Here is a 20,761-nt window from a genome sequence, read left to right on the forward strand (position 1 = left end):
TGTACACCTGCAGTTTGACAGACTGGATCTAACCTCCTGTTAGGAGCCGGCCATTTTTAATTTTGTTTCCTTTATTTGCTTTGCTCCTCTTTAATTTTGCACAAAGCAGCAGCATGAAACAGGCATCAGAAGACAAGGGAAGAGGTAGTAACATTAATTGAAATAGAAAAGTACAGAAGGAACTAATTTTCAGCATCCAAGAATTCTGTTGAATAGTTCTTGTAAAGTTTTCAGTCATCTTCTCTTTTTCTTTTTTATTCAGTTGAAAACCAGAAGCGTAAGGGTTCATAATAACACCAAACCTACCTCAGCCAATGTATGTAGACAGGGAGATACTGCAGTAAAAGAATATGGGTGACCACTAGGTCAGATTTAACACACTCATTCAGTTACAAGCTCACTCCTGCAATAAAATTCATCTTGGTCATTAGTTGGATGGAAGACCTGTAAGGAGAGTGTAGACTGCTTGAAGTAGTGCCCCCTGCAGCTGTTGTGGAAATTATGAGAAAGGGCAGGTAGAAGGAAGTCTGCAGGTAATGAACACTTGGAGATGAAGCATATGCCCTGGCTCTGGGCGAGAAGCACAGTCTGAAATGGACAAACTCCTTCAAAGTAAGTCCCAGCAAATCCAAGGGGCTGAGAAGGTGAAGAACCACACCAGGAGTACTTGTAATGCTCCCTTCTGCCCTAAACTTAAATCTGTCACTATAGGGATGAGCCAGGTACATAGCCACTGCATGGCCTCTGTCCTTTCTGGAGCAGAGGCAGAGGACAGCTGCTATAGTAATGCTCTGGCTTAGATTCTTGACGTAGATGAGCCAGGATAAATCTGGATGAAAGAGGCAACCAGTACTCTCCTGCCTTCTCTCACAGTATTCCCATTCACTCCACCTTCATCCTTCTGTTCAGATAGTTGATCACTGCTATGTGCTCCTTTCTTGTAATTGCACAGTCTCTGGATACTCAAGAGTGTGGTTGGTAAGTTACTGTGTCTATTGGTGTTGCCTTTCCATGATGCAATTCAATTTGGAATATGGCAAGTTAACGTTTTAAAACTTTGATTACTCCAAGCTTTACTTGTTCACTTGTGCCTGAAAGATTATAAATATGAGCTGTGGGGTGAAACTTGAAGGCTGTATAATGCTCCTGCTTCAAGTGAGAGGAAAACAAGGCAGTGTTTGAAAACAGGGCACTCTCCAAAGGTTTCCTCTGCAAAAATCAGTAAATATCTTATTGTAAAATATAAAACAAACAACAAAAATTGCCTTTTGAAAAGCTTACATTTTATGCTGTAGAACTGAAACACCACTGTGGCAGGACCCCCTGAGTTAGTTAAGGCCATGAAAGTACAAACTTCCCATAAGGTGAGATACTCAATTACAGAACAGTTAAATATAGGGATTAAAAAGCTCCAACTTTTAATAATTAGGGAAAGCCATACAACAGAACTGGGGAAGACGGAATATAACATAAAGGTTTAAAAAATCACTTTTTTTTTTTTTAAACACTTTTTTTTCCCTCCCTCCCCTGGCTAGGGCTTACTTTCCCATTCACAGCTGGTTCCAAAGGAATTGCATGAGGTTCAACAAGGACAAGTGCAAAGTCCTGCACTTAGGGCAGAGCAATCCCATGCACAGGTAGAGGCTTGGGGCTGACTGGCAGGGCAGCAGCTCTGCACAAAAGGACCTGGGGTTTACAGTGGACAGTAAGCTGAGTATGAGCCAGCAGAGTGCCCTTGTTGCCAAGAAGGCTAACGACATGCTGGGCTGTATTGGTAGGTATGTTGCCAGTAGGTCAGACTAAGTGATTATTCTCCTCTGTTCAGCACTGGTGAAACCGCATCTGGAGTACTGTGTTCAGTTTTGGGCTCCCCACTACAGGAAGTATGTGGATAAATTGGAGAGCGTCCAGTGGAGGGCAATGAAAATGGTGAGGGGTTTGGGGCACGTGACTTCTGAGGAGAGGCTGAGGGAACTGGGCTTTTTTAGTTTAGAAAAGAGAAGACTGAAAGGGGATTTAATACCAGTCTTCAACTACCTGAAGTGGGGTTCAAAAGAGGGTGGAGCTGGACTGTTCTCAGTGGTGGCAGGTGACAGAACAAGGAGCAATGGTCTCAAGGTGCACCAAGGGAAGTTTCGGTTAGATATTAGGAAGAATTTGCTCACTAGGAGGGTAGTAACACACTGGAACAGATTACCCAGGGAGTTGGTGGAATCTCCGTCCTTGGAGGTTTTCAAGACCCAGGTAGACAAAGCCTTGGCTGGGATCATCTAATTGGGGATAGTCCTGCTTTGAGCAGAGGGTTGGACTAGATGACCTCCTGAGATCCCTTCCAGCCCCAATTTTCTATGATTTCTGTAATCACAAGTGGGAACAGAATTGAGACCAGGGATACTCTTGTTGAAGTATTGATTTAATATTTGCTTAGAGAGAAAGAGATGCTGACTTTGCCTGTGTAAATAAATGGCTTTCTTTGCAGTTTTTCATGTGCTATTAATCTTATTGTGGCATCTTTCATGAAATTTGACATAGTAGATGCACCATAACGGTTCATTTCCTCAGTTTTCTGTGAGCTTTTCTGTATCTTACGAACAGAATGCTAAATGACATGTCAACCTTAAACACTGAATTTTGCTTATTCTACTCATTAATTTTGCATGTAGAGAAGATGTCCTGTCATAATGTTAGCAGAAATGGATGGTGGGGAGGTGCTGCTGTCACCTTTTTCCTACCACGAGTCACTCATGCACCAGGCCATGGCTTTACCTTGCTGCCATGGCCCAGCAACTGTTGCCACTCCCCTCAGGCCACAGCTGTACCCCGGAGGGGAGGTGGGGTGGTGGGCAGTGTCACCCGTGAACCCCTGCCCTTCTGACATGTTGTTTATGGATTCCTATTTGGAATCTCCGAGTTTACCTTGTGAATCATTTTTGGACGCTTAACAGTGCCAGTATTGTGTAGTACCCTGCAACACCCTTGAAAAGGTCTCAAGGCACCCTTGAAAAGATCCCAGGGTGTTCATCTGCCCTTTGTCATGAGGTCTTGTTCCTGGAGATAACTGTCTTGTACATGTTCCCCTTCCAGTGGCAGAGTTTCTTTCCCACAAGTGTACTGTCATCTTGGATCACTGCAGGGCCCAAATTGAGAATCTCTTTCTGAGCTTGGGCTTTGTTTTAACATGAAGCAGAGCCAAAAACTATTAAAGTTAATTTCCAGAAGGGAAAGGTGAGTTCGTGTGATACAGGCAAAGAGCTCTGCATGTTCCAGATCCTGTCCCAAATGGAGTCTCTTTGAAGAGTCTGACATTTTGGTCAGTTTGCTCTAATTTATCCTTACTTTCTCTTGAGGACCGTCTGAGGCTGAAACTTCCAAAATATCTTAGAGTATGTTTAACAGGACTGTGACTAAGTAGTACCACACATCTCATAGTACAGTCTCTCTCTGTCAAATTGTTATCCCTGCTATTGCATAAACACTCCTCAGTGTTGGGTTCTTTCAAAACCTTTTATATTTCCTCCTAGTATTTTTTTTAACTAAACTTAACTATTGCAGTTATAAAAGTACTTTGTCACGCTGTAAGTTTACATGACATTGAACAAGCATATAGTAAAACACATTCCCTACTGTGGAGAATTTGCAAACTCAGTTTCTGCATTTCAGAACATTCCCTGCTATACTACATCTGCATCAATGCATTTATGCCAAGAAAAGGAACTGCACTTCTTCCCGTTCAGTTATAACTATGTTGCGTAGTTTCATAGTTGTTAGGGGCTGGCAGGGACTTTACAGATCGTCGGGTCCAGCCCCCCTGCACTTGGGCAGGAAAGACTACTGGGTCAGGTGACCCCAGCAAGATGGGCATCAAGACACGTTTTGAAGATCGCCAGGGTGGATGACTCTACCACTACTGGGGGAAGCCTGTTCTAAACCTTGGTACTTGACTTGTAAATAAGTTTTTCCTTATGTTTAGCCTGAAGGGATCCTCAATCAGCCTATGCCCATTATTTCTTGTCCTCCCCTGGGTGGCCTTGGTGAACAGATGCTCCCCCAGGTCCTGATGTATGCCCTTGGTATACTTATAGGCTGCCACCAAGTCCTCTCTGAGTCTTCTCTTCTGCAGGCTGAACAGTCCCTGGTATGACCTGGTCTCTAGGCCTCTAATCATGTGTGTGGCCCTCCTTTGGACGCTCTCGAGGTTCTCCACTTCCTTCCTAAAGTGTGGCACCCAGAACTGGATGCATTACTCCAGCTGCAGTCTCACCAAGGCCGAGTAGAGAGGGAGGATCATTCTTAATCTTGCTCAAGATGCCTCGGTAGATTCATGCCAGTGTTTGATTAGCTCTGCCAGCTATGGCATCACATTGGTGGCTCATGTTCATTTTTTTGTTTATCACAGCACCCAGGTTTTGTTCAGATGTGGTGCTAGCAAACATAGTAGCCATGCCTGTAAGTGTGTTGTGGATTATTTCTCCCCAGATGGAGCACTTTACGTTTCTCTGTCTTAAATGACATCAGGTTGAGGTCTGCCCACCTCGCGAGCCTGTCCAGGTCGGCCTATATTGTCAGCCTGTCTTTGAGCATGACTGTGCTCCCCCATAGTTTGCTGTCGTCAGTGAACTTTGCTAGTTCGCTTTTAATACCTGAATCTAAATTGTTGATGAACATGTTGAAAAGCATTGGTCCAAGTACTGAACTCTGAGGGATGCTACTGGTTACCCTCTGCCGTGTTGACTCAGTTCCGTCAATACTCTCTGGGTCCTACCACAGAGCCAGTTTCCTAGCCACTGGACCATAAAGTAGTTGAGGCCACATTTTCCCAATTTTTCAGCAAGGACTTCATGAGACAGCAGGTCAAAGGCCTTTTTGAAGTCCAGGTATATGACATCAACCTCATTTCCCCTATCTCGGTGGTGAATTACCTGATCGCAAAAGGAAGTGAGGTTGGTCAGGCATGATCTGCCCGTAACAAAGCCATGTTGGCTATCCTTCAGAATGCTGCCTTCTGTTAGCCTGTCTGTAATGGATTCTTGGATAATTTTCTCCAGGATTTTACCAGGGATTGAGGTCAAACTGTTCAGCCTGTAATTTTCTGGGTCCTCCTTTCTCCCTTTCTTAAAGATAGGCAGCACATTGGCCTTCTTCTGGGACCTCTCCCAAGCACCATGAATCTTCAGGTAACTTTGCCATAGGTCACATGATGATATTGGATAGTTCTTTTAGCACCCTCGGGTGTAATTCTTCTGGTCCTGCTGACTTGTAGTTATTTAGCCTTTGTAGGTGCATCCTCATAAGATCTATGCCAACTATGGGAGGGTGGTCACCCCCACCATGATCATCCTGTATCCTGTGAAGCAGGCTAACAGCCTTGGACTAATGGAATACCAACGTGAAGTATTCATTCAGGAGTTCAGTTTTGTCCTGAATGTCGGCTATCAGCCATCTCATTTCATTCATCAGGGGCCCTATGCTTCCCTTATTTTTTCTCCAACTTCCTAAATATCTAAAGAAGGACTTTTTGTTGTCCTTGATTTCAGGACAGCAAAAGCACAAACCAAACACAGATTGGCAGCTGATCTGCTCCCTATAGGTGTGGGCTGTTGGCAAGTACTCCTCTTTAGTAGTTGTTCCAGACTTCCATCCTTTGTAGGCTTCTTGTTTTCATTTCAGGAGGTCTATGACTTTCCTGTTGAGCCAAGGGGGTCTCCCAGCCCTTTTGCTGCTGTTCTTATGAAAGGGAATGGACTTCCTTTGAGCTTTTAGGATCGCTTCCTTGAGGAATGACCACTTACCTTGTACTCCCTTCCTCATCAGACAGTGGTTTTGCAGGGCCTTGCCACCCAATCCCCTAAGCTTATGGAAGTCAGCTTTCCTAAAATCAAGGATTTCTACCCTATTGGCCAATTTCCCTGACTTATGGTGAATGGAGAAAGTGATGATCTCATGGTCACTGTTGTCTGGTTTCCCTTTGATTCTCAGGTTGCTCGCTAGATGGTCCCATTTGGCCAAAATCAGGTCTAGCAGTTTCTTGCCCCTGGTCAGCCCATAGACGACTTGTGTTAAATAGAGCTCCTCAACACAAGTGAGGGAGCTTTGTGAGCGACTGGATCTAGCTGAGTGCTCATCCAACAAGATGTCTGGGTAGTTGAAGTCACCTATGGTGACCATGTTCCAAGATCGTGGAGCCTCTGCCAGTTCTCCAGATAATTCCTGGTCGAGTTCTTCCTCTTGGTTTGGAGTTCTGTAATAAACTCCTATGGTCAAATCCCCTTCCCCGTGCTCTCCCCATATCTTGACCTAGAGGGTTTCAAGTCACCCTTCTTTGTTTCCAATCTTTGCTTCTAGGGAGGTGTAACATTCTTTCACATAGAACAGCTCCACCACCCTTCTTCCCAACATGATTGCTCCTACACAAGGTATATCCCCCTATGCTTGTGGCCCAGCCACAGGTGGAGTCCCACCAGATCTCCGTGATCCCTGTGAGATCATATTGGTTGTTGGTTAGTAGGGGGGCCAGTTCCTCCTGCTTGTTTCCTGTGCACCTTGGATGACATGAGCTAAGTTAGCAAAAGCAGTCTTTTTCTTGGCATAAGTCAAGGGTTGTCAACCAGGGGTGTGTATTCCTGCGGGTACTTGGACCAGTCCTAGGGGTATGTGTGTGTGGGTGAGTCCTAGGGGTTATGCTGCAGCTGTGTCTGGCTGCAAACTACTCCCCTCCTCCCCCCCCCCCCCCCCCCCTCCCCGCTTGGCATCTGTCTGCCAGGAATACTTAGACTAAAAGAAGTTGAAAACCCCTGGATAGGTGCTTCTATTCTAGGGGTTTTGCTGGCCAGTAAAGGTGCATGTGTAAAGGTGCTGGCCAGTAAAGGTGTTTGGGGGAGGTGCTGTTTCCCCTAGCGCCCACTGGCATAACAAGGAGTAATGGGCACAAGTTGATGGCGAGGAGGTATAGATTGGACATCTGCAAAAACTACTTCACAGTTAGGGCGGCTAGGAGCTGGAACCAACTTCCAAGGGAAGTGGTGCTGGCCCCTACCCTGGAGGTCTTTAAGAAGAGGCTGGATGCCTACCTGGCTAGACTCATTTGAGTCCCGTTTTTGTTTTGGGGTTTTGTTGTTCTCCCGCCCTGGCGGGGGGGCGGGCTAGAAGATCTACTAGGTCCCTTCCGACCCTAAATCTATGAAACTATGTGTAGGGGGGTGCGAGTGTGTCTTGTTTTCATGTGCTTAACTAACGTAACAGTGCTGGCAAAACTTTGCAGTGTAGACCAGACCTGGCTTTGGATGAGGCAAGCACAAGGGAAATAAATAAAGACAGAGTCTGAGGTAGCACAGATTGTTCAAGAGATGCCAAACTGAACAGAAAGGGAGAGGCTGGAGCTAAAAGGTTTGTTTTACAAGATGATGATTTAAGTATTGCAAGTAGATTAAATCAATGAGCATGTAGGCCAGGAGGGAAGGGACTGTGTGGACAAAGCCATCAGGAACACCAGTGAATGTGGAGATAATAGAGGCTGGGGAGCCATTGAAAGGCATACTGAGACAATGGCTAGTGGTGTTGGATGAGATCGGGGAGCTTAGTTGAAAAAACCAGGAGAGAACAACAACAGAAATGGAATCAACCATATCAAAAGCCACTAGACAAGATCAAGAGATTAGGGTAGAGAAAAGTTACCCTTTGGTTTAGCATGGTACTCTTGATTAGAATACCTTTGAGTATGTTGGAGGGGATGGAAGCCAAACGGGAGGGGAAGAAGTCCTAACAGCAGGAGTATGGTACATGTTAAGGCTTTGAAAACAAGGGAGGAGGGAGTTACCGCACTCAATGGAGAAGCAAGAACTACCACCATGTTGCTTCACAGATGTTTTATTCAAATCTATTTAATTGGAAGCATTTGACTGCATTCCTTTTCTTTTTAGGAAACCTCAACTATTTCTGTTTTGCTGTGCTGTTTGTAACCTACAATATCTAATTACTCTGTGGGTTACAGAACAAAATGGAGGTAAACTGGTATCTACATCCAGAACAAATAAATCCCACAGTAAGCTTCTGTGGAATATATCCTAAAAGGTTATCCCTGTAGCACTTGGTATGCGATTATAGAAGACTGACGGACATTATTTAAACTATTTAAACACTGTGTTCTCTGTGCTGCTGATTACAGTGCCTTGGAAAAAACTGACAGTTTTCAGAACATTTTCCTCTTTTTGTTCCTTTCTGGCGGCTTTTGGCACATTCCAGACCAGTTGCGTTGTACAGGCTGCTTGCTTTTTGAAAAGTGAGCTCCTATCCTGCTGACTAGTATTTAAAAAAGAAAAATTGCACACAGGGTAACTAGAAGCATGAACTATTCTTCTCTTAAATGCTCTGCTGGATTAAGCGTCCATTACAGTGCAGAATGGAGAAATTGTTAGGCTGCGATTATATGTCAAGCTGTCAACTTTTCTCTGTCATCAAATAAGCATTGTTCTGAAAAGGAACAACTCTATAGCTGGAGTTCTAAGTAAAACCTTTGGGGATCTGAAGCCCCCTGTTTGCCCTTTTGAATGACTTCTGTGTAACATTTTATTAAAGCTTATTATAATTCCTTAGTCACTGAACAAAAATAATTAAATATTTTTTTTTCTCTCTCTCTTTTCTATTCCCACCCTCACTCCCCTTTTCATTTAGTGTCTGATCTTGCGGAAGAATACAATAGTTAAAAGTACAATGATCTATATCTCGAAGTGTCAAAGAATGAACTTTTTTTTTTTTCTACTAAAGCAGTTTGCATGGGAATAGACTGAAGAACAGAATAATCATTAGGTAGGAGCAGGCCTTCAGAATCTGGCTTAAGGTGACCTGCAGAAATGAGGGATGTTTTGCCCTTTTTGAGTTATGTAAAAAGCTTGAAAGGTTATCTGTGATCATAAAGTTCTTTTTACTAAGTAAAGAAATGAAGTAGTTGTCATGCAGTTCCAGGTCACATCCAGTAGACATTCAGAATTAGAGCCTGCACCTGCAATTTGGAAATTCTGGTTATTAATTACACCCACAGTCTTCACTCAGTGTCATGTCATGTCCTTTGCCCTCCGAAAAGTTCAAATCAGTATAATTCCTGAGGTCAGTTTGCAGTTAATTTCATTTTGCTGTTCAGGTCCTGCACTCTTCTTCATCCTAGCTTCCAGCTTAACAAAATCAACAGTCATTCAATTTTATTTTTTGGAGAGTTGATAATAGTGTGGAGAGTATTTTGTTTGGAGTTTTCTTTGGGCAGAAACTTTCTGTAAATGTCACTTTTGAATAATGTTGTATAATGTTATAGGAAGCTGTAGGTCTGTTAATTTGACTTATATGGGGTAAATTTAGTCTCTTTGCATTCAGTGTCCTCAGGATTGTTATGTATTTGCTTTATATCATCTGGGGGAGAGAAGAGTTTCAAAAGCCTTAACATGACAGACTAAATAGGAGTCCCAGTCCTTGTACTCATTTCTCCACCTAGTCTGTCCCCTACACTTACCCTCCAGTTCTTTTCTTTTGTTTTTTACTCTTAGGAATAGTAGATAAATCAAATTTTCATCTTCCTGGATTTACTAGGGCAAATGAACTGAATCCCTTCAAATGAAAGCCCCAAACAGCAATTTCTTAGTTGGCAAATATACAAATCTCTAAACCCTACCCCTCATTTACTGTTTGAAGATTTTTCTGCTGATTCTCCTATCCTGCAAGAGTCTCCCAGCAAGAATAGGGAAGTCTAGACCTGATGTATTTCATGGAAAAAAAACCTTACTTTTTTAGAATGAGTTGTATCTCCTTTTTTATACAAGGTTGAAAAAAATTGCTAGAGGGAACACACATACCCACTTCTTGCTTTTCCTTTGTTAAGCAGTTCCTCTTCAGTAGTATAGGTTACTCTTTAGAATGTTCTCCTCTTGCACTCCATCACAGTCCCTGTGGAATCCAGCCACTGTGTTTTGTCGTCATTAGTTTTCTTCCACTTGGTAAGTCCTTTGGTCATTATTGTTTTCTACAGCCTTCAATATGGAGCTTTTAGGCTTTAGCAACATTTGGAATAGTGGAAGTAGCAGGTTACTGAATTCTTGCTGAGTTGTGTGACTCCCTAGATTGCTGTTACAGCAAATATTCTAAATGGAGGGACAGCATACATGAAAAGGTCTGCAAAGAGCTTTTTTCACCCAGGCTTTCCCTGTAGTGTAATGTTATGGATGGAATCAGAGAGTCAGATGATTCTTCTACCAGGCGGTGAGCTATAGCCTCTCTACTATGCCTCTCTACTTTCTGAGGGTGTCTGTGAAGTTGATCCCATGAATAATACTGATTTCTCTGTCATCTGATGTCCCTCTTGGGTAATTCATAAAGAATAAGTTTGTGTCCTCACATAGTGAGATCATAAATGTGTAAGTATGACAGGCATTGCTGGCGAGTGTGTGCATGGCAGGGGGAGGGGTGCTTTAGGAAGAATCCAGGCAGGTGAACAATGGGTGAGAAGAACAAACATTACCCTGATACTCTTTTAATAGGGCCACCCTGCTCCGTATAAAACGGTATCAGCCCGAGCAGCAACACCATCTACTATATTGCGACTTCCTGCCAATGCCTTTCAAGATGTCTTCCAGAAATACCCTGAAACTCTTGTGAGAGTGGTGCAGGTAGGTATGCCCACAGGTTGCTTTTTTTTTTATGATATGAAAAATGTATTGTTTAAAAGGCTAGAGAAGATGTATAAGAAGAGACACAAATCCAGAGGTATGGTCCCTAGACTTCGGGCAGTTTAAAATGTACCAGGGCACTTTAAAATGCAGTATTGGTAGTTTTGGGCAGTTTAAAATGCACTGTGCAAGAGTACATAAGAAGAAATATTTCATAAAATATTTTGGTTAAGCTTCCTCACATCAGCCCCCTTGGGCCAGGCTAACTAACTCCCTTTCTACTTTCGAAATCAGATTTCCTTCAACTCCCATTACTATCTATGGATGTTTTCTTTGCTCATCATAGAGCAGAACCTGGCAGGGAGTATTTTAGCAGACCTCCAACAAACTGAACTGTGGCAATAGTGGGTAGTTTGGTAAATTCTTTTACCTGCCAATATGAAATAGTGTGCTTAGTTACCTGTTTCATGTGGTTGGCACTTTTAACTGGAACCCCAAGAGTAATTTTACTTTATAGATGCTTGATCTCTTGCTCCTAGATCATCATGGTGAGGCTCCAGAGAGTGACATTCCTAGCTCTGCACAACTATCTTGGCCTGACCACAGAGCTCTTCAACTGTGTAAGTATAGAATGAAAGTAGTTTACTCTTATCACACAGCCTGTAACATGGCACGTCCCATCTGTGGGTGTATCTTCTACTTGAGTAGCTCATGAGCATGATCCCACCCTAAAGCAAACACTGATTTATTGTGCAACACTTATCCATTGTTTCTGGAGCTAGGATTCTTCTGATCTTAACCAAGCTATAAAACTCTATTTAGTGGTGATAATTGATAAATACTGAAAACACCTAAAGGAAACATTATAGAGGCTGCCAGGGATGCAGGGCTGGCTGACCCCTTTCAGGTTTCTTTGAGCTAATGCCCTCAGTTGTTATGCCTCATGCCTTTACCTCTCTTGGGGTGGGATTTCACAGTTCTCCCAATCCTAGTCTACAGCATGAGCTGTAGTACCTGTGTATTAACTGTTTTTATTCTAGCAGGTCAGACAACCGAGTTGAACAGGTTCCTCCCTTCAGGAGTCTGTGATTTAGTGATGTACGGTGATCAGGCAAACATCTTAAATTAGGGATGTGAAAGATGCAGCCTGCAGGTTGCATCTGGTGCATGCAGCTGTATCATATGACCTCCAGTGCTGCCTATGGGTTTCTAGTGGGCCCACAGGCAGGATTTGGGGTGTGTCTGGTGGCCCTCTGCACCCATGTGGCAGCTGCTTCAGGACTGCACCACGTGCAGCACCCACTCCAGCAAACATCCGCTCCATGCCGTATCTGGCACACATCCCAGAGTGGCCAGAGCAGGTGCAGCACACAGCATGGCCTGGGAGTGGGCATTATGTGCAGCGCATGGCCCTGAGTAGCTGCTCTGGGCCATGCATTAGATGCAGCATGGGGCAGGCATGCACAGGATAGGTGCCATGTGCAGCATGATCCCAGAACAGCCAGATTTCGCTGCATGTTGCATCTGCTCCAGCTGCTCTGGAACTGTGCTGCACATTGCACCTTCTGTGGCTGCCCTGGGACATGCACTGGCTTTGGCACAGAGCTGATGTTCACTGGAGCAGGCTCTGTGAGCAGCAGTTTCCCAGAACAGCCAGTCTGGGACATGTGCCATGTAAAGCACCTGCTCTGGCCACTCCAGTACATGTGCTGGATCTGGCACACATGGCTGGTCTGTGGACCTGATTCAGCCCCCTGACTGGCTCTATGACACTCACCTAGCTCGCAGGACCAGATGTGAAACCCCTGCCTTAACCCAAAACATGATTTTCAGCAGGAACAAGGCATTCTGAGAGAAAAGAATTTAAAACAGTCAGTGTCTGCAGCTGCACTAACCCCTACTCTTAGGGAATCCCAGGTATTCCAGAGTATTCTTTTGGGGTCCTTTGTCTTCATCTGGTCCTCCCTGCCACCACTGCATCTCTGCAGAGTGAGATCCTTATTAAGCTAAACTAGTACAGTTCCATGTTAAACACTGTTAACATGTAACATCCTGTTAAATACAGGATTAAAAACTATCAGAGGGCAGCTCCACATCTGCCCCTGAGGCTGTCTATAAACAGTGGTGAACATTACATTACGATTCCTTTCACATGTTTTAGATGTTTAGAATATGAATGACAAACTTCAGCTCTTAATAAAGATGGAAATGAAGGCTGTTGGGGGTTGAAACTGCACCACTTCATTGCTGTGCATTGACAAACTTTTATAAGGGCTCTAATTAAGCATTTAATATTATGGCTTGTTTTAAAATTAGAAGCATTCGTGATCTACAGTCTCACCTCCCTGCAACAGTTCAAAGGAGAGAGCATTTATATTGTGTTCTGGGAATGCACACTGTTTTTAATAACATAATATGCCTGAGGTCACTAAATGATTGCAGACTAAAAATATGCAGTGTGTACTATTATTATTATTTCTTGGCTTAGCTTGTAATTCTAACTCCCAGGCAGCAGCTGTAATGTGTGTGAGTGTATGTGTGTATGATGGTGAGAGTTGAATAAGAATGTTACACAAGACTTTGTTGAATCTGTGTAGTTATAATTAGAAATACGACTTTTGGGGGGCTCCATTCCTAGTCTCCTATCTTGTTTCTATAGCAGATGTGATCAGTTTGCAAGTGTAAAGGTTCCTTTAAATCCTGACATCTGATTCTCAAGACTGTTTTATTCCTATTGCTTTATTGCTCACCAGTAGCAAAGATTCAGTAAATAGAAACTAACATGCAGGTTTTTTTTTATATAAGAGGGAATTTAGTGCTCTCTCTCTCTACCTTCAGTAGCTTTACATAGCTAATAGGAGTTGCATACATCTTCTGTAGAAAATGTTACAAGATGGGTTAAGTAAGAACAGATCATTTCCCCATGCTGTCTCTGACAGATGACACTATTATGTGTTTAGAGAACCTGTGAAACTCAGACTTGAACCCAAAGGCTACATTAGATTACGGATCAAGAAGTGGAAAACCCATAGGGGATTCTAATTCGTGTATTCCCCTTGATACATCTTAAAATGTAACTTGCTATGTATCCAGGTTCACAAGACACAGGTACATCTGTCTACATCTTCATCTTGCTTTTGCTTAGGAGAACCAAGCTATCCCATTGGTATCAGTGGCAAGTGTAACATCTGGAGGAAGTTCAAACAGAGTGGTGAAAAGACAGGTGTCTAATGTATCAGAGGAGGAACGTGGAGAGAAGCTGGAGAAAGGAGGGGATACCTTAGAACTGGGTAATGCTCTTGCCGGTATTTTATAAGTAGCACAGTACTGTGTTCTGTATCAGAATTCTGTTGTTTGATTAGGGCATATCAAATGTCTTTGCAGCTTAGACAGGGATTTCAGATTTAACTTCCTTAATAGGGGCCATTATTTCATCTACATCAAACATTTTGAAAAAAAAATGTAGTCCTTTTTTAATTTAAGGGTAGAGGAAAAAATTACTACTGGAATTTATTTTGTGAGACTCCTTTAATAATACTGACTGTACAGGAAGACAATGAGAAATGCTCAGATTTAGATAGTAGCAGAAAAATCCCTGCATATGCAAGAGCTCTCTATAATTTACCTAGAAAAAAAATTAAATGAAGGCAGGTAAGCATAGACTTCTAATAAAATCAAATCTAAAGAGAGCAAAGTGTTACTATTTTGGTTTCTGTCTGCCACAGCTTGCCCAGATAGATGTTGTTGATACTGCTAGCAATACTGAATGGGTTCTGCTATTTTTCTGTCTACTTTCATGGTCCCTTTCTTCCCAGTTTCTAAGTATATTATAAACAGGTGATAATTTATCCCCAGTGCCTCCTGTGAAGGAGTGCAAGATTATTGTCACTGTACAGACAGAGGAATAGGAGACTGTGACTTCCCCAGGGTCACACTGGAAGTATGTTGTAGACTTAGGAATTCGAGTTTAGTCATCTAAGTTCCAGTTCCAGGGCTGACCTGAGAGCTGGGTGGCTTATTACTTCACCTAAATATGCAGGGAGAGGGTTGGTTCGATAAAGAAACAGAGGTGATAGGCTATGAGGTGAGCACTCCAGATAGAGGAACCAGGGGAGGAGCTACAAGTGGGCAGATGATTTGGGTTGCTGAATTTTTTTAAAGTTTGTTTTCTTTTAATTTCATCATTAAAAAAATTAAATTAAAAAAGATAAGTTTAGACCTAGTGCATGAATTGTCTGAAAACAGGAAATGAAAAGCACCTGTTTAAATGGCATGTCATTTTGTTGTGGTGTACTGACTGTTTAACCTTTATTTTTGTTTGTAAGCATCAGAAACAGCAAAGACTTCTAGTACCGAAAATTCAGAGCTCCTTCTCAGAAGAAGTCTTTCTTTGCCAGCTTCTTCCGGATCCACAGAGACGCCTGGTGAGCAGGGTGTGAGGAATGTTGTAGAAAATATAAGCTATCTAATGATTTTGAGGGTAGATAGCCCTCTACAGAGCTGCTAGGGCATGTAATGGTATAGCCATAAAAAGTGATTAAATTCCCTGATATACTGAATGAGGCAGAATATAATTAGTGGAGTTGCTTTTTGTCTGAGACACCAAGGCTAGTGTCATTGTTTTGCTAGTGCAAAAAAAGCACCATGTGCAAAAAGCACCTTGTTAAGGAAAGTACTCAAGACTTAGGATTGTGAATCGATCCTAGTACTATATTGCCACTAAGACGGTGTTGGGATATCTGCTGTTGAAAGGAGTAGTGTTTCTTATATTACCCATATCATACAAGAGGATTTCCAATAACCTTTCATCCTGTTTACCTCATGAGACTAGACAAATAAATCAAGTCTAGGAAATATACTTTTACCTGCCTGCCACACTAGGAAGTATTCTGGTATTTCTGTGGCGCAAAACATACTCTGCACTCTCTCATTTTTTCAAATTAAGTCACACATACAAAGTAAGTAGTGTAGATCATCATCATCTGATGTATTCAGAGTATGTTGATCCCCTGTATGTAACAAGAGGCAATGGGGTCATACAGAAGACCTGGATTTATGGACAATACAAATGGGAAACCAGTTAAAACAATTGGTGCCCTGAGAAGGATGGAATGACAACTATCTTCTGTTAGTAGTAAGTGTCCCCAGTCTGGATTTTTTAGAGAATAAACTTTTGTGAAACTAGAATGGCAGATATCACTGTTTATTAGGAGATGAAAGCAGGACTAGATTTTCTACTTAAGCTTCTGCACAATCTGTCAACTCTTGTGTACAGAAGTACAATTCTGCTGATGTGGGCATAGCTGGATGCTTGGGAGAAATTTGCTTTTGTTCCTGTGTATTCAGAAGGAAGTGAAATATTGTCAGGAAGTTGTAAGTATCCCTGGCTCTTGTTCAGTAACTACCCTAAGAGAAGTGTGTGGGGCACCAGTGAGAGAGGATTCAAACAGGGATGAGCACCACTCTTTAGTTTCCTACCTTCTTCTGTTCTTCTTTTATTTCAGCTACATCTTTTCTATTTTCCACTTTGGCTGCAAGACAGTTTAATTAATTAGTGTGAGGGAAGCTCACATGTGCAAATACCAATAATTATGATGACCACATTTCTGATAGAAGAGGTCTAGTAGCTTGATACCTTTCTACTCAGATTGTCTTTCCTTTTTTAATGAACAAAGCTAAATATGAGGTGGTTTTGCTGTTCTGTTGATTTTGTAGGAAGATGTGTCACAATATTGGAGTCTTTACTTAGGACTTACCTGGGTGTAGGCCTGTGCTTGGTAATAAGCATGTGCCTGTTAGGTTAGGCTCTTAGTGGGTATGGTGCACACAGCTCAGCTGGTGGCATTATATGGGGACCTACATACTCCTGTTTTCTCTGAGGAGGCACTTTTGATTTTTATGGTTGATAGTTTTGCTGAAGTAGCTTCTCTGATACTGAAGCCTGCAACTATTAAAAGAGCTTGAGCTATACAGAACTGGATGAAAAATTATTGCAATTAGCAGTGACTAAAATGACAGAGTTAATGTCTCTGCCTATGAAGTCTCGAAGGCTTCCTTTAGCAAACTATGTAGATATTTTAGTTTCAAGAGGCTGTGAGTGACCCAGATCACTAGAGGGGTCCGATATTGGATCGATACCAATATAAAGAAAACTGGCTGTATCAGACATCAGCCCAATGGGCCTGATTAAGTTGGCTGATAAATGCCCGTACTGTGCGCAGGCACAGCGCAGCACTCAGGCAGTAAGGAGCACAGCCCTGCAGCGTAGAGAGCTGCCTCCAGCTGGTAAGTCTGGGGTGGTGGAAGGGGAGGGGTGAGGGAAGGGGTGGGGGGGGAATCAATTCACACACACCCCCGTGGCGAGGGAGGCAGCAGGGGCAGGCACTGTCTGGGTGGTGGGGGGGCATGCAGAGCCGTGGCTCATGGCAGGGGGAGGCAGCTCCTTCTGCTACTTGCACCCCGGGAGGGCACAGGGGGGTGTGCCCCCCAGATCTGCGCAGAGCAGGCTGCAACTGAGGCTGCTCTGGGCTCTTCTTGGCGGTGACTGGGCTTGGAGCAGGTGCCAGTGGTGCTGGGAGGATGCTGCATCTACTCCAAATGCCACCACTTTGCTCCTAGCGCCACCGCTGTCAGCCGCCTGGTGCAGCCCTGGCTCTTCCCAGTGCGTGGGTGGAGGCAGTGCTTTGAGCCAGGGCTGTGCTGGTGGCAGTGGTGCTGGGAGTGGAGTGGTGGCAAAATTTGGGGTGGATGCAACATTCTTCCAGTGCCACCAGCACCCGCTCTAAGCCCAGCCCCCACCGAGAAGAGCCCCGGGCAACCCTGGCTGTGGACTGCTCTGCCTCATGCAGATCTGGGGGGCCATGTGCCCCCCAGCCCATGCCCTCCCAGGGTGCAAGCTGTGGTGGGAGCCGCCTCCCCCCACCCCCATAAGCCACATCTCTGCCCCCCCATTCTGCCTGGGGAGTGCCTGCCACTGCCCCCTACCTCACAGTGGGGGGTGTTAATCTGCCCCCCCATGCCCCTTCCCTTCCCCTTCCCCTTCCCCTTCCATCACACTGGACTTACCAACTGGAGGCAGCTGTATCGGAAATCAGATTGGTATTGGCCGATATGCCTCCTTAAATATTGGTTATCAATATTGACCCCCAAAATCTCTATTGGTGCACCCCTACAGACCACTGGATCACACTGGAGGCAAAAATAGAAAAACGTGAATAAAATAGGGAGCTTTTAATGAACAGTTTAGAAAATGTCAAAAAACAGTGATTCCACAATGAAGGTTAAATACAGCTTTGGCCACATACCATTCAGGTTCAGCGAATGAGGCAGATCTGCATGAGGCAGTGAAGTGAAGGCAGAAATTAGAAACAAATAAGTAATGTATGATCAACAGGGATCCTGGTTTTCTCTGATTTAAAAAGATCCCCAATTTTTGGTTTAAAAAAAGTAACTTTAAATCCACATTTTTCCATGATTAAAATGAAACGCAATCATATATATATAGTTTATATATAGATATATATCTATATCTATAGCACTCTATGGCCTGGAAATTCTGAAGTTGTGCTCATTAATAGGAAAAGTTCAAAACATCCTTGGCTATAATGGTAGGGATGAGAAGTAGATGTTTTTAAGTGTATTAGGAACAAGAGAAATCCTAGGGATGTTATAGGCCCATTTCTAGAAGGAAATGGATAAGATTGTAATAAGATGCAGGAGGAGCAAAGTGTTCGATAAATGTTCATGTTCCTTATTTGGAAAGGCACAGGTTGATGTATTTGCATCATGTTTAAGGTAAGGGACTAGAAAGTGCTTAATTGCTGAGAGAATGTTAAGTAAAATCTGCTAGGAATATTTTTTAAAATCAGCAGATGTGGATAATTGGGATTTAGCAATTCCAAAAGACTTGGCCTGAGGAGATCTCTTAGGAAACTAGGGAAATTCCATAATGGGAATTCCATAAGAATAGTGTTAAATTTTGTGTAGTATTTAAATAGGGCAGGCAGAAAGATTTGGGTAGCTACAGGCTGTTTAGTTCTCTGGGAATGCAGAGTTACATACCTGTGAATAAGGAATGCACGCCATACCTGTAGGGAAACTTTATTGACTGTATTTTGGAAAGTAGTGACTGAAAAGGTTTTAGAGGTCATTTTAGGTAAACAGCTGAACATGAGGTCCTAATGCAAGCCTGTGGCAAAAAAAAACAAAAAACAGTGAATGTATTCCTTGGATACAGAAGTAGTAAGTAGGAAAACGGAGGTGATTTTTACTTTTTGTTGTATCAGTGAGACTGGTACTAGAATCCAGTATGCTATTCTGGTGTCTGCATTCTGAAGAAGATGCTGAGAAATTTTGGAGGGTACAAAAAAAGACTTTGAAATAATTGGAGGGCTAGAAACATACAGTGAGAGGCTTCAACAGTTAAATGTATTTGACAAGCTAGAAAAAGATGATGGAAAGGTGACATGATTATGGTGGTGTTAGTACCTTCCTGGGAAGAAAATACTAATGGGCTCTTTATTTGAGTGGAAAAAGACATAACACAAATAAGTGACTGGAAGCTACACACAAACTTGTCCCTTATTTCCCATTGGAATTTAACAGGGAGTTTGACTAGCCATTGGAACCGTCAACTCTTAATGTCTTCAGATCAAGCCTGGCTGCCTTTCTGGAAGATTTGCTTTAGCCAAACACAAATGATTGGACTTAATATGGGAGGGATTGGATGAAGTTTAAGGTCTTGTGCATTGCAGGAGGTCAGGTTAGACTCAGGGGCAGGCAATTATTTCAGGGGGAGGGCCGCTTACTGAGTTTTGGCAAGCCATCAAGGGCCACATGACAGGCAGCCAGGGGCAGATAAATGTTAATGTTCTAAATTTTTAGGGGCCCCACAGGCCAGATAGAATGGCCTTGTGGGCCACATCCAGCCCACGGGTCGCATTTTGCCCATGCTTGGATTAGATCCTCTAATGGTCCCTGTGAGCCTTTAAGTCTATGAACCTGTGAAATAAACTGACCTATCTGGCTGTGTTTTCTTTGCCTTCTGTGCAATTCTTCATTTTGGGAAGAGAAATCAGTGGCCTATGGTTTTCTGCAATATCTGCCATCCTCAAGAAGACTAATGAACAGGTATTTCTCCAACGGAGAAACAGTTGGAGCAATAGAGGGATGATGGGAGTGCCTTTAAAAGTGCTTCATTTTGTTTACAGGTAATTCCAGTGGTGCTAAATATGACATGGATATGGCATATGAGAGAGCCAGAGTGCATTTCCCTGATGAAGCTTTTACTAGTCCTGTTGTGGGCAAGGTAACTATTCTTTACTTAAGATTGGGCAAAGAGTTATCTCCTTCCCTCCTTTGTTCTTCCCTCATTCACCTGACTAATGGATTTGTTTGAAGTCAGTTATTGAATACTTCCTTTCAGTTACTTTGCAGCTGTGTCCTTGCACATACAGAAAGTAGGGATGTAAATATTGTTTAAAAATTAAATATTGTTAAAAAATTGTTTAATTTCTTTTAATTTATATCAGTTACATGGTTCCAGGGCAGAGGGGCAGGGCAGCACTGGGAGCTGGGGCCAAGGGTGAAATGAGGGACTGTGGTGAGTTCCACCGCCAGCTGGGACTGAAGCCCGTGGCTGTAGAAGGCTCTACACAGTGAATGTGCAGGGGCAGGCAGCAGCATCAGCAGCAGCAGTGCAGGGCAGCAGGGTTTGGCAGGATCCCTGGTTTGATACTGCTCACTATGAAGGAAGCAGCTTTGGCAGGGGCTGCCCAGGAGTGAGCGTGTGTCACAAATAGGAGTGAGCACAGTGGTGTGGCTGCCATTGGGCTCAGCAGAAGTGGGCTGCACAGAGCCTGGCATCTTCTCCCTCCTCCTCCTCTCCTCCACCCCAATAGCCGCTGTGGGGGAGTGGGGAGGGGCCGGTTCAGTGCAGCTTACCTCTGAGGCACCCCATGGCAGCTCTGCTGCTGTGCTCACTCCTCTTTCAGCCCTGCCAGCTCTGCCACACAACTTTACCCAGCTCTACTCCCCCAGGTAATTGCTAGTTACCACCCTACCACAGCGGTCGTGTGATGCTGTAACCCAGATCTGCGCTGCCTCCCAGGCAGCCC

At 43.5% G+C, this 20,761-nt stretch overlaps 1 protein-coding gene across 1 annotated transcript in view; it reads left to right on the forward strand.

Annotated features, from left to right (window-relative positions):
• The window catches only part of PNPLA7 (patatin like phospholipase domain containing 7), a 318,179-nt gene that overhangs the window by 66,679 nt on the left and 230,739 nt on the right, over positions 1-20,761 (forward strand). The window contains exons 10-14 of the mRNA XM_019510411.1: positions 10,518-10,646; positions 11,186-11,266; positions 13,792-13,936; positions 14,972-15,070; positions 19,856-19,953. Of these exons, the coding sequence (XP_019365956.1) occupies positions 10,518-10,646; positions 11,186-11,266; positions 13,792-13,936; positions 14,972-15,070; positions 19,856-19,953 (552 nt within the window). The remainder of the gene's footprint in view (positions 1-10,517; positions 10,647-11,185; positions 11,267-13,791; positions 13,937-14,971; positions 15,071-19,855; positions 19,954-20,761) is intronic.

Source organism: Gavialis gangeticus, unplaced genomic scaffold (genome assembly GCF_001723915.1).
Source record: "Gavialis gangeticus isolate Ggan-Ray unplaced genomic scaffold, GavGan_comp1, whole genome shotgun sequence".
Classification (NCBI taxonomy): Eukaryota; Metazoa; Chordata; order Crocodylia; family Gavialidae; genus Gavialis; species Gavialis gangeticus.